The 13,894-nt window shown below is 39.5% G+C and overlaps 1 protein-coding gene across 1 annotated transcript in view; it reads left to right on the top strand.

Annotated features, from left to right (window-relative positions):
- Positions 1-13,894, top strand: part of CRIM1 (cysteine rich transmembrane BMP regulator 1) — a 262,328-nt gene that overhangs the window by 166,778 nt on the left and 81,656 nt on the right. The window contains exons 6-7 of the mRNA XM_004369565.2: positions 8,182-8,364; positions 10,846-11,043. Coding sequence (XP_004369622.1) covers positions 8,182-8,364; positions 10,846-11,043 — 381 coding nt within the window. The remainder of the gene's footprint in view (positions 1-8,181; positions 8,365-10,845; positions 11,044-13,894) is intronic.

Genomic DNA, 13,894 nt, shown 5'->3' with positions numbered 1-13,894 from the left:
TCCTTTACAAGTGTTGTTCACTTTCCCTTATCCTGAAATAGAATCTGCTTAGCGTATTCTAGTGCAAACCCCACTCCCTACCCCATAGGAAAAGTTGTCTTGTTGTTATCCCCACTCCCACCTCAAGTCTTTATTGTTGTTAGGTGCCCTCGAGTAGGTTCTGACTCATGGCGACCCTATCATACAACAGAACGAAACAGTGCCCCATCTAGTGCCATCCTCACAATCGTTCATCTGCTTGAGCCCATTGTTGCAGCCACTGTGTCAATCCATCTCATTGAGGGTCTTCCTCCCTTTTGATGACCTTCTACTTTACCAAGCATGTTGTCGTTCTCCAGGAACTTGTCAAAAATATGTGAGACAAAGTCTCACCATCCTTGCATCTAAGGAACATTCCAGCTGTACTTATTCCAAGACAGATTTGTTTGTTCTTTTGGCAGTCCATGGTATATTCAATATTCTTTGCCAACACCATTATTCAAGTGCATCATTTCTTTTTGGTCTTCCTTATTCATTGTCCAGCTTTCATATGCATATGAGGCGATTGAAAACACCATGGCTTGGGTCAGGCGCACCTTAGTCCTTAAAGTGACATCTTTGTATTTTAACACTTGAAAGAGGTCTTCTGCAGCAGATTTGCCCAGTGCAGTATGTCTTTGGATTTCTTGACTGCTGCTTCCATGGGTGTTGATTGTGGATCCAAGTAAAATGAAATCCTTAACAACTTCAGTATTTTCTCCGCTTATCATGTTGCTTATTGGCCTTTGGAAGCCCATATACCCTGCCTTGGTGATACATCAGCTTGCCATTGACTTATGGAGACATTTTTAGACATTGCCCATCTATCTCACTTGGCTTCTGATGTCTACCCTCTTGCTTCCTGTACAGCTCAACTGCCAGTGAAATAAGAACAGAGGCAATGTATTAGCCATTTCCTACTGAGAACTGAGATGTTGAAAAGAAAAAGCAATGGAAGTCTATTTGTGTTTTTTTTTTTCCCTTCACTTTCACATTTGATACAAAGTTCTACATTTTAGTCTTTTCCTTAGCTAAAATTATATACCTGTCACCATCTGCCAATCAGTGTAATTTGGCAGGCAGTAGACTTTATTAGTAGTCTCTACTGTAAGGCTTACTTTCAGGAGTTCTGGAATATATTAAAGACTGATTAAAGAGTGAAGGGAAGATTCCAAAACTTAGAAACATAAAATTTAATTGGGCAGACACAAAACATACAAAAATCACTAAAAAGGCACTTTTATGCATCTCTTCATTGAGAAGTACAAATTACATAGTAAATTATTTCTTCATGATATTTTTCTTTTCCACAGCCACTTAAATCTGCAACTTATAGTCGCAGTCTCTACAGGGTTCGGAGATTCACATCTGTACCCCAACAGGTGAAATAATTGGTCATTCCTCCTCAAAGACCACTGCTGGCCTTTTTATCATACTTTTCTGAAGAGCCTCTATAAATTTCTCTCAGCATCTAACAGATTTCATTATGTTGTGTAATTTTTTTTTTCCCCTGAGGGATTGATTGTGGTTTCTAGGCTGTGTTTTTTTGAGCCTCCTCATCTTTCTAAATACCACTCCCTTGCCCCCTGTGCTTTAGCCACTGACACCTAACTGGCCCCGTCTCCTTCCTCCCCACTAAGCTTCTGCACCACCCCCCTTTCCAGTCAAAAACAAGTTCCCCTGGAGCAGCTTTATTCATAACCAGAATCTTCTCTCAAATCTTGAACCAAGATTTATGGCTTCACCCAAATGGTAGGTGTGATTGATTGACTCAACTAAGTAATTAATATGGATTGGTTATAAATTTTATTTTTCAGTTTGAATGGATGTTTAATTCGAATGGATGTTTACAGCAGAACCTTGCCATGGTCCACAACATGCAGTTTTGATTTGTAAAAACACTCCATTTTCTACACCTTAAAACTTGTGGTCTAGCTATTCTCTTTCAGTCCCAGCCCAGATTAATATGTTGACTAAAAGTACGTAAAAGAATTCTGAGCTATAATAAAATAGTTCTTTTTAACCTAATATTTCTGGAAAAAGGATTAATAGATCCAAATAGATTTATTATCAGGAAAGATCACATACACATTTACTGCATGTGTAAGCATACACATCTCTCACTCGTCATGTGACTTTAAGCAAGTAACCTAATCTCTTTAAATTTCTTTTTTGATCTAAAAAATGGAGATTAATAACTTGCCCTGTGTTCCCAGCAGGGTTGTTGTAAAGTCAGATGAGAAAGTAATTGCCTTTAACTACAATACAAATGTAGAGTATTATTCAAATTCAAAATGCAGTGGAAGTCTCTGAAGGTACTTCAAACTTGGAAGGAAAAATAGTAAGCCATGATGTGACAGAACCTGTGAAAGATGTGCGTAATCCACATTGCCCATTTCAGTGAACAGGATGCAGTGGCTCAGGAGAACTTTCTTCAGTTTAGGAATACTTTTTTTTTTTAATTTAAATTTTATTGAGACACATACTACACAATTCACCAGTTTAAATTGTGTAATTCAAGGGGTTTTAGTATATTTACAGAGTTGTGCAACCATCACTACGATAAATTTTAGAACATTTTCATCAACTCGCCCCCAAAAAACCACAAATCCATTAGCAATCATTCCCTATTCCTCCCCAAGCTCTCCAGCCCTAGATTGTTGTTGTTAGATGCTGTCGAGGTGCTTCCGACTCATAGCAACCCTATGTACAACAGAACGAAACACTGCCCAGTCCTGCATCATCCTCTCAATTGTAATGCTTGAGCCCATTGTTGCAGCCACTGTATCAATCCATCTCATTTTTCATCCTCTTTTTTCACTAACCCTCTACTTTACAAGCATAATGTCCTTCTCCAGGGACTGATCCCTCCTGATAACATGTCTAAAGTACATGAGACGAAGTCTCACCATCCTTGCTTCTAATGGGCATTCTGGTTGTACTTCTAAGTCAGATTTGTGCGTTCTTCTGGCAGTCCGTAGTATATTCAGTATTCTTCGCCAACACCGTAATTCAAAGGTGTCAATTCTTCTTCCCTTATTCATTGTCCAGCTTTTGTATGCATATGAGGCAGTTGAAAACACCGTGGCTTGGGTCAGGTGTACCTTAGTCCTTAAAGTGACATCTTTGCTTTTGAATACTTTAAAGAGGTCTTTTGCAGCAGGTTGCCTAATGCAATATGCTGTTTGATTTCTTGACTGCTGCTTTATGGGCATTGATTTGGATCCAAGAAAAATGAAATCCTTTACAACTACAGTCTTTTCTCCGTTTATCATGATGGTGCCCATTGGTCCAGTCGTGAGGATTTTTGTTTTCTTTATGTTGAGGTGCAATCCATATTGAAGGCTGTGGTCTTTGATCTTCATCAGTAAGTGCTTCAAGTCCCCTTCACTTTCAGCAAGCAAAGTTGTGTCATCTGAATATCGCAGGTTGTTAATGAGTCTTACTCCAGTCCTGATACTGTTCTTCTTATAGTCCAGCTTTTCGGATTACTTGCTCAGCATACAGATTCAGTAAGTATGGTGAAAGGTTACAACCCTGACGCACACCTTTCTTGACTTTAAACCACGCAGTATCCCCTTGTTCTGTTCAAACAACTGCCTCTTGGTCTAAGTACAGGTTCTGCATGAGCACAATTAAGTGTTCTGGAATTCCCATTCTTCGCAGTGTTATCCACCATTTGTTATGATTCACACAGTCGAACACCTTTGCATAGTCAATAGAACACAGGTAAACATCTTTCTGGTGTTCTCTGCTTTCCGCAATGATCCATCTGATGTCAGCAGTGATATCCCTTGTTCCATGCCCACTTCTGAACCTGGCTTGAATTTCTGGCAGTTCCCTATGGATATATTACTGCAGCCACTTTTGAATGCTCTTCAGCAAAATTTTACTTGTGTGTGATGTTAATGATATTGTTTGATAATTTCCACATTCTGTTGGATCACCTTTCTTTGGAATGGGTACAAACATGGATCTCTTCCAGTCAGTTGGCCAGGAAGCTGCCTTCCAGATTTCTTGGCAGAGATGAGTGAGTGCTTCCAGTGCTGCATCTGTTCGTTGAAACATCTCAGTTGGTATTCCGTCAATTCCTGTAGCCTAGTTTTTCTCCACTGCCTTCGGTGCAGCTTGGACCCCTGCCTTCAGTACCATTGGTTCGTGATCATATGCTGCCTCCTGAAATAGTTGAAGGTTGACCAATTATTTCTTTTCCACTCTTTTACTTCATCATTTCTTCCTTTTGCTTTAGCACCTCTACATTCAAGAGCAACTTTCAGAGTCTTTCAAAGATTCCAAAATCTTCAATTTCTTCATGTTTGGCCTTAGTGGTTGGTGTGTAAATTTGAATAATAGTAGTATTAATTGGTCTTCCTTGTAGACGTATGGATATTATCCTATCACTGACGGCATTGTACTTCAGGATAGATCTTGAAATGTTCTTTTTGACGATGAATGTTACGCCATTCCTCTTCAATTTGTCCTTCCCAGCCTAGTAGACCATATTATCAACCAATTCAGAATGGCCAGTACCAGTCCATTTCAGCTCACTAATGCCCAGGATACCAATCTTCCTGTGTTCCATTTCATTTTTGATGACTTCAATTTTCCTAGATTCATACTTCATACATTGCATGTTCCGATTACTAATGGATGTTTGCAGCTATTTCTTCTCATTTTGAGTGGTGCCACATCAGCAAATGGAGGTTTTGAAAGCTTGACTCCATCCACATCATTAAAGTCGACTCTACTTTGAGGAGGCAGCTCTTCCCCAGTTGTCTTTTGAGTGTCTTCCAACCTGAGGTGCTCATCTTCTCGCACTATATTAGTGTTCCTCTGCTATTCATAAGATTTTCACTGGCCAGTTTTTTTAGAAGTAGACCTCCACATCCTTCTTACTATTCTGTCTTAGTCTGGAAGCTCCCCTGAGACTTGTCCACCAGGGATGACCCTGCTGGTATTTGAAATACCAGTGGCAAAGCTTCTAGTATCACAGCAGCACGCAAACCACCACAGTACGACAAACTGACAGACACATGATCTGTCTCGATTTAAACCCAGAAAACCAAATCCGTTGCTACTGAGTCAATTCCGACTCATAGCGACCCTATAGGATGGAGTAGAACTGTCCCATAGGGTTTCCAAGGAGCAGCTGGTGGATTCGAACTGCCAACATTTTTTGGTTAGCAGCTGTGGCTCTTAACCACTGCACCACCAGGGCTCCCTGTCTAGATTAGGCAACTAGTAATCTACTTTTTTGTCTCTATAAATTTACTTATTCTGGGCATTTCATATAAACAGAATCATATAATATGTGTTCTTTTGTGCCTGGCTTTTTTCATTTAGCATAGTATTTTCAGACTTCATTCATGTTGTAACATGTGTCAGTTCTTCGTTCCTTTGATGGCCAAAAACGAATTCCATTGTATAAATATACTACATTTTGGTTATCCATTCATCAGTTGATGGACATTTGGCTTGTTTTCACTTTTTGCTATTATGAATAATGCTGCTGTGAACATTGTGTACAAGTTTATGTGTGGACATATATTTTCATTTGTCTTGGACATTTACTTAGGAGTGGAATTGCTGAGTCATATGGTAACTCTGTATTGAATATTTTGAGGAACTGCCAACTGCTGCACCATTTTACATTCATACTAGCAATGTCTGAGAGTTCCAATTTCTGCACAACCTTATCAACCTTGTTATGACCATCTTTTTGATTATAGCCATGCTAAGGAGTGTGAAGTGGTATTTCATTGTGGTTTTGATTTGCATTTCCCTGATGACTAAATATGTTGAGTGACTTTTCATGTGCTTATATGTCATTTATATATCTTCTTTGGAGAAGTGTCTGTTTGAGTGATTTATTATTTCTCAATTGGTTTATTTGTCTTTTTATTATAGAGTTTTAAGAGTTTTTAAAAATACATTCTAGATATCATCAGATGTACGATTTGCAAATATTTTTTCCCATTATGTTGGTTGTTTTTTCACTTTCTTAATGGTGTCTTCTGAAGTACAAAAGTTAATGAAATCCAGTTTGTCTGTTTTTTCTTGTGTTCCTTGTGCTTTTAGTATCATATCTAAGAAACCATTGCTTAATCTAAGGTCACAAAGATTTACTCCTATATTTTCTTCTAAGAGTTTTATAGTTTTAGCTCTTACATTTAGATCATAGCTCTATGATACATTTTGAGTTAATTTTTATACATGCTACAAGGTGTATTAGTCCATCTTCATTCATTTGCATGTGGACATCCAATTGTTCCAGCACCATTTGTTGAAAAACTGTTCCCTCACTGAATTTTCTTGGTAATCTATCAAAAATCAATAAATATGAGAGTTTATTTCAGATTCTCAATTCTATTCCATTTACTTACACGTCTATCCTTAGGCCAGTCTCATACCATCTTGACTACTGTAACTTTGTAATAAATTTTGAAATCAGAAAGCGTAAGTCCTCCAAATTTATTCTTTTTCAAGATTGGTTTAACTATTCGGGTTGCCTTACATTTCCATATGAATTTTCTGCAAGTTCCACCAAAAAAAAAAAAAAAAAAAGCCAGCTGGAATTTTGATAGAGATGTGTTAAATCTATAGATCAATTTGGGGAGTATTCTTCTCTTGGCATATTAAGTCTTCCAGTCCATGAACATGAGCTGTCTTTCCATTTATTTAGATGTTCTTTAATTTCTTTCAGCAATGTTTTGTAGTTTTCAGTCTGCAAGTCGTTCCCTTCTTTTGTTAAATTTATACCTATGTATAAATTTAACAAAAAACAGCCCTAATCACTGACAGACACAGCCAGTTGAATGTTAAACCAACCTTGCACTCCTAGAAAAAATCCTGCCTGGTTGTGGTATATAATCTTTTTACATGTTTCTTAATTCAGTCTGCTAGGTTTTTGTTTTGTTTTGTTTTGAGGATTTTTTTATCTGTATTCACAAGAGATACTGATCTGTTGTTCTCTTTTCTTGTGATGTCTTTGTCTAGTGGGAATACTTTTAAATCAACCAAAATTAGAGATAAGGAATGAATTTAGGGAAAGTGTTTCAGCACAGAGAAAAATTTAAAAGCTGTTGGTATCATGATAAAAATTCTAAATGTGGGGCTGTCAGTCCTCAGCAAAACATAATCTTGAGACACAGTGGAAAGAGCATATGATTTTAGTTACATGAGCTAGTGTGTTTGCTTCTGTCATTTACTATATGTGTGACTTTGGGCAAATTACCTAGCATCTCATCACTTCTAAACTTAGTATAATAATTTCTTTCCTTTTTTTTAAAATTGTACTTTAGATGAAGGTTTACAGAACAAACTAGCTTCTCATTAAAGAATTAATAAACATATTGTTTCGTGACCTTAGTTGCCAACCCCACAACATGTCAACAGTCTCCCTTTCTCAACCTTAGGTTCCCCATTACCAGCTTTCCCGTCCCCTCCTGCCTCCTTGTCCTTACCCCTGGGCTGGTGTGCCCACTTAGTCTCGTTTTGTTTTATGGGCTTGTCTGATCTTTCACTGAAGTGTGAACCTCGGGAGTGACTTCATTACTAAGCTAAAAGACTGTCCGAGGGCCTGAACTTAGTATAATGATTTCTCTGTCAGTTAATGCCTGTTTAGTAATTAATTAATCCCTTTTATAAGGTAATACATATAGAGAGCATTTTGTTAAAGGGCAAGCAGTATTGAAATTATAGATTATTAAACCAGATAATGAAAGAAGAGAATTGAGTAGATAACGCTGGAGGAATAGAAGAACATCACTTCCAAAAAGGCCTAAATAATTTTTAAAGCAGAAAAAAGTCTAATGTGGGTCTAGGATCATCTGTGTTTGAGGTAGAAAGGTATTTAACAAAACAAATGTAATTTCTTCAAGGCACATATCACATACATAAGTTTCATGGGCATAAACTACCTCCATTTGGGGTAAGAAGAAGTTGGTACAGATTTTGCTGTGGAGAGTTTTGAGTTATAGGTGGAAAGAGTGTTACAGTGTGTTTTATTTTGCTTTGCTTTATTGCTTTTGTTCAATAGAATTATTGAGTTTAGTAAATTTCAATGAAATTATGACTTCCTGCTATCAGACAGAATTTTCTAGAAGTTGTTTGAGAAACATAAAAGGACATCACTCAAAAAATGACTGATTTAACTCCATTCAGAAACAAAGGCAGCCTGTGTGTTCAACAACGTGGAATATTATGATGGAGATATGTTCCGAATGGACAACTGTCGATTCTGTCGATGCCAAGGAGGTGTTTCCATCTGCTTCACTGCCCAGTGTGGCGAGCTGAACTGTGAGAGGTACTACGTGCCCGAAGGGGAGTGCTGCCCAGTTTGTGAAGGTAAGAAAAGATACTATTAAAGATTAATTAGGTAGACATGGTTCAGAGTTTTAATAGCAAAATTGACCTAATTCAGTCTTACCCAAAAGTAGAGGAACTATTGAAGAAATTATCTTTTTATGACATCGTGATGTATCTTCCGAACTTATGTTTTCTTTTAGGACAAGTATAAAAATGCTTCCCAGTTGTACCCTGGTATAACCAACCAACCAGTTGCCATCAAGTTGATTCCAACTCATGGCAGCGCCGTGTGTGTCAGAGTAGAACCATGCTCCACAGAGTTTTCAGTGACTGATTTTTCAGAAGCAGATCGCTAGGGCTTTCTTCCAAGGCACTTCTAAGCGGACTCAAACTTCCAGTCTTTGTGTTAGCATTTTATCGCATTAACCATTTGCATGACCCCATCTGCAGGTGAAGAGAAGACTTGCAGAAAGTGCTTTTTGTTTCTCCCCTGCCATTCCAGCAATTCTTACACAATCTCAAGGCTTTCTCTTCACCCTGACATTACAGTTCACCAGCTGCTGTCTGATTCTTCAGCCATGACAGACAGCCCTAGTCACTGACAGGCCCAGCCGGAGAGGAACTACCCTTTCTCCTTACTGATACCCGTGCCCCTCCAGTTGGGATCAGGACCCTGCTGCTCCTCCTTCTTTGAAAATGTGTGAAGGTGACAGTGGGGTCATCCCACCAGCTCAGGGCCCAGCTGGGCATCAGGTGTAGCCCTGGACATCAGGGGTTCTCAAGGGAGACCTTCTTTCTCTATATCCCCATCTCCCCTCCAAAAAGTAATGTTTCCATATTCCTCTAACATCTCTACCCTCCCATCTCTGACATTCATAAACAATAAACATTTCAGAGTGATACCTCTGAGTATCACCTGCTACAGCCTACGCATTTTAAAGAGTAGGAAACTGAAGTTCAGAAAAGTCAAGTGACTTGTCTTAGTGGAGCCAGGAAGAATGCCCTGCACCCTGTGCCTTGGTGTGCTTCTAGCTGCACCACACTCTTGTTCCAGAGGGGAAGTCCTGTGAGCTTTCTTGTCCTGACTGGATTGCAGCGCTTCCCATCTGAGGCCAGTCATGCCAGCCCTGTGCTATTGCTCACCCTGCTGACTTCTGCACGCACGACAGGAGGACAGTGTTGTGCCATGGTCTCCACCTTTCTCATTGCCCTGAAGTCCTTTGGTTTTCCAAATGTTTGAGTTTTATCACATAAATGAAATACCTGAAGATACTTAGAGCATTGCTTTTTCTTCCAGAAATTACCTTCCTAACACTGAATAATCGTTCATACCAATTAAGTCTTTTTCCCTCATTAGAAGTTATTTTAGCTAATACAGGAGAAAGCTGGTTTGCTTTTTATGTGTCATTGGGGATAAAAAAAACATACCAAACTTTTAACCTTCCCAATTAATTTGTTCCCTTTTGCCCCAGGTTTGTAATAGTCTTTGAAACTATGTGGCCGTTGGTGGTGTAAAAACATAGATATGAACCTCTGTGTAATAATCATAATGAGTTGTCTGGGCATGGATCCGGTTATGTCTCACTTCCTGGAATTCATACCCAGGCTCAAAGTAGAAATGTGAAGTATGTTGTGTAAGACTTTTTATAAAAGAATTTAGAAAGTCTTATCTAGCTCAGGCCTCTTGGCCTCTGCCGTCTCTAAAGCTGACTTTCCTCCGAGCACAGCACTGGCTTGTTGAGGCCAGTTTTTATGTATTTCTGAAAAAGATAATTGAGTGATTTGTCTAGTTGCTCTCATCATAGGGATGCTGGGGTTTTGCATACAGTATTCATGGTCCTTGTCAATAACCTCGGAAAGCTTTTTTTCTTTCTTACAGTAGCCTTGGCTACTTCTGTCTCCCGACTTTGGCTGCTGCTTGGCTGCCCAGCTCATGGGGAGAACAATGGCCCAGGCTCACAGCCTTCCGTCTAGGACACAAGTGCTGGCCGGTGGTGTGAACCAGGCTTGTCACGAGCAGGCCACAGCCAGGGCCCTCTGAACCTCCAGGCACTACAGAGATGCAGTTCATTTAGTCCTGGAAGTAACATGTCATTCTTCAGTGAGATGGGGACAGTGTTCTTACCACTTTATAGGGGGTGAGATGGAGGTGCAAGAAACACTTAAATGAACGACTCAAAAAACACTGTCAGAGCCCAGAATGGATCTGTGCTTTCTCATTGCCAACCCACTGCTCTATCCAGGTTTTCCAACTCTCTGGAGTTATTACACCTGCACATTGGTTTTTTATACCACAGATCCTCTGCCTGACTGCAGTGTCAGGACAGGTGGACATAAATCCGTATGATAGCTGCTTTTGCATGGACGCCTAGAGACACCTCACGCAACCCTGAGCTTCTGCCGATCACAGTTGGAAAAGAACTGCTAATGACTAGAACCTGGAAAAATCGTCTCTAGGTACAGGCAGAGGTAAGATTTACAATACCTTAAGTCTTACTCTGAATTCATGTTTTAATTTAGATCCAGTATATCCTCTTAACAAGCCTGCTGGCTGCTATGCCAGTGGCCAGATCCGCGCCCACGGAGACCGGTGGAGGGAAGACGACTGCACGTTCTGCCAGTGCATCAATGGAGAGCCCCACTGCGTCGCAACAGCCTGCGGGCAGAGCTGCATGAACCCCGTAAAAGTGCCTGGGGAGTGTTGCCCTGTGTGCGAAGGTAAACCTAGGCGTTTCTGGCCAGTCTCTGGCGAATGTCTCATGTTGGATAAACTTCTACAAGTATGTTCTTGTTTGTTTTTTATTTCCTCAGGCATAGTGTCTGCTTCATGCTGTTACCAGTTGCAGATGAGTTTATTATACAGCCAAAACTAATCATTTGGGGGATATGTTGCAGATTTAAAATGAGAATAGTGTGATATTTATTTTACCATTGCAGATATGCTTATCTGAATACTTTACAGCATAAGAATGTATACATTTTAATTCAGTTCACTTTAAGCTTAATTAATATCCAGAGGTCAAAACAATGACATAAAATTGGAAATAAGACCCATGACTTAAGCATAGCATGTTCTACTTGTAATGCTTCCATAAGCCCAAGAGTCCTAGGAGATACAAGAAAAAACTGGAACCGTCTAAGACAACTTGTAATGCCAGATCCTGTAACTCTGAGCACGCTTTCTTCTTCTAATACCATCGTGGGTGAGACTTTACAATTCCTCTAATGCTTTTCCTTATGTTCCCAACATTTGCTAGCTCTCTTCCTCTTTAATAGAGGGAAGTTTAAGCTTGTCTTTTTGTGCCAACCCCTATTTCAGTCCATGTCTCCCAGCCTAGGAAGATTCTTTGCACACTCACCCAGGTCAGTCTTAGTCCTCTGTCTATACCTGGTAGTACAGACATGAGTTTGAATATTTATACCGACAGATCAATAGAGAGTGTCTGTCATGAAGAAGCATATTTCATAGGGAAATTAACTAAAATGGGTCAAAAATTAATCCATGTTAAAGATGTGTTGTTCTAGAATTTTTTAAAACAGATACTAAGAAACTGACAGGTCTTTTAAGAAATTCAGTTTCATAGACTAAGTCCTATATCAAGAAGTCTTTGCTTTTAACTAAATTTTAATAAGCTCAGATTTCAGAGTTTGCCTGACCAGCTTCATTCGCCTCTGAGGGATTGGACTTATTAAAGACCTTAAAAATCATACAAAAATTTAAGCTGGAGGATTCTAGTTCTATTGACATCAGGGGTGGATTATCCAGTAAGCAAGGTAAGGTAAGCATTTTCTCAGTTTCACATGAGTTTCTAAGCATAAGTAAGCCTGTGTTTACCTTGCTTACTGGGTCATCCACCCTGTAGGCATTGTAAATCTGAAAAACGGCCGTGGTTCTATAGGAAGGTGCTGTGGGGTTGGGAGAGAGATAGATGCCAGCCATATCTAAAAGTAGAATCTTTGATGTGGAAAAATGTGAAATTGTTCACTACAGATTAGTAAGTAAGCACAGGTAAGCCCATGCTTACCTTGCTTATTGGATAATCCACTCCTGATTGACATCACCCATTCCCTCACCATTACTCCACTTAGAGTACAGCTGCCACATTCCAAAACTTTATAGCTTCCAGATGACCAATTTTGTGGAAATCTCCCACACACAGACACACAGACACACAGACACACTCACACACTCACACACTCACACACTCACATGCCTCCCATCCCTTAAGGCAGTGTTTCAGTGCTGGAATAAGGAATATGCAGAACCTTGTAGAGTGGTTGTACAGTCTGCTTTACAAGAAAGGCTGCCTTGCCAAAGCAGAGAACAGTGGAATATGTACTCCTAAGAATTAGGGACAATCTGTTGTCAACTTGGCATATTTAAGTAGGCATGTGTGTGTGATACTGTTAGAAAAATTAAGAGGATAAATACATAACCCAGCAAACACCTAGCCCTTTAACCTCATGAAACTGCATCATAAATTTAAAATAAGACTGAAAAGACTTGTAAAAAATAGAGCCTTTCTTCCAAAAGTAAATGAAAGGGGGACATATCATTTTGTGCTCAGCTTTTGCATTCATGAACACTGCTCATCAGCATGAGTAGGTAAGTAGAGAAAGGGAAGGAGTTGCTGAATAGAAATGTGTGTGTGTGTATGTATGCATATATGGAAACCCTGGTGGTGTAGTGGTTAAGAGTTCGGCTGCTAACCAAAAGGTCAGCGGTACGAATTTACCAGGCATTCCTTGGAAATCTATGAGACAGTTCTACTCTGTCCTGTAGGGTCGCTGTGAGTCAGAATCAACTTAACAGCAGCGGATTTGGTTTGGTTTTTTATATATGTATATACACACACACATATATATGACTGATTTATTCTTACCTCATGTAGATGTTTGAATATAGAGTGAATATGTTAGTTTCATCTCCAACATCCTCCTAGAGTTTTAGTCTAATCCCCCACTGTTTGAGAAAAGAGTTACAGTTTTGGTGAGCCACTGATCTAATTAAGAACCTTCTGTAGTCCAGATACAGTGTTGGACACAACGATAGATAAGAAAACAGTTCCTACTTAACTTCAAAGAAAATACTTAACGTAAGTTGTGAATTAAACCAGGAGTAAAGGAATGTCCATATTGAAGTACTTTGTGGTAAGTGCTTTATGTTTATACCTGATTTCATTTAATCTTCACAACAACACTGTGCTGAAGGCCTCATTATCCCAGTTTAGAGATGAAGAAATTAAGGCTTAGAGAGATTTAGGTAATTTCCCCCAAGATCAGTTACCATTATGTGGCCGAGTTCGGATAAACTGAAGTCTGTTGGAGTCAGCTGCATTTTTGTTTGCTTCCCCTGCCCCCACACGCCATCTCAGTTTATTCATGCTCGCTATTTCTAGTTCCCTTATTCTTCTCTATTTGGCCCTATAGTGGGAGCGACAGGAGTGAAGGGAAAACCAAAAAACCCAAACCCACTGCCTTTGAGTCGATTCAGACTCATAGCCACCCTGTACTACAGAGTACAGCTCCCCCATAGGGTGTAGATATTTATGGAAGCAGACTGTCAACA

Source organism: Trichechus manatus, unplaced genomic scaffold (genome assembly GCF_000243295.1).
Source record: "Trichechus manatus latirostris isolate Lorelei unplaced genomic scaffold, TriManLat1.0 scaffold00005, whole genome shotgun sequence".
NCBI lineage: Eukaryota > Metazoa > Chordata > Mammalia > Sirenia > Trichechidae > Trichechus > Trichechus manatus.
Note: the sequence above shows the minus strand (reverse complement) of the source record. Positions and strands in the feature narration are given on the sequence as shown.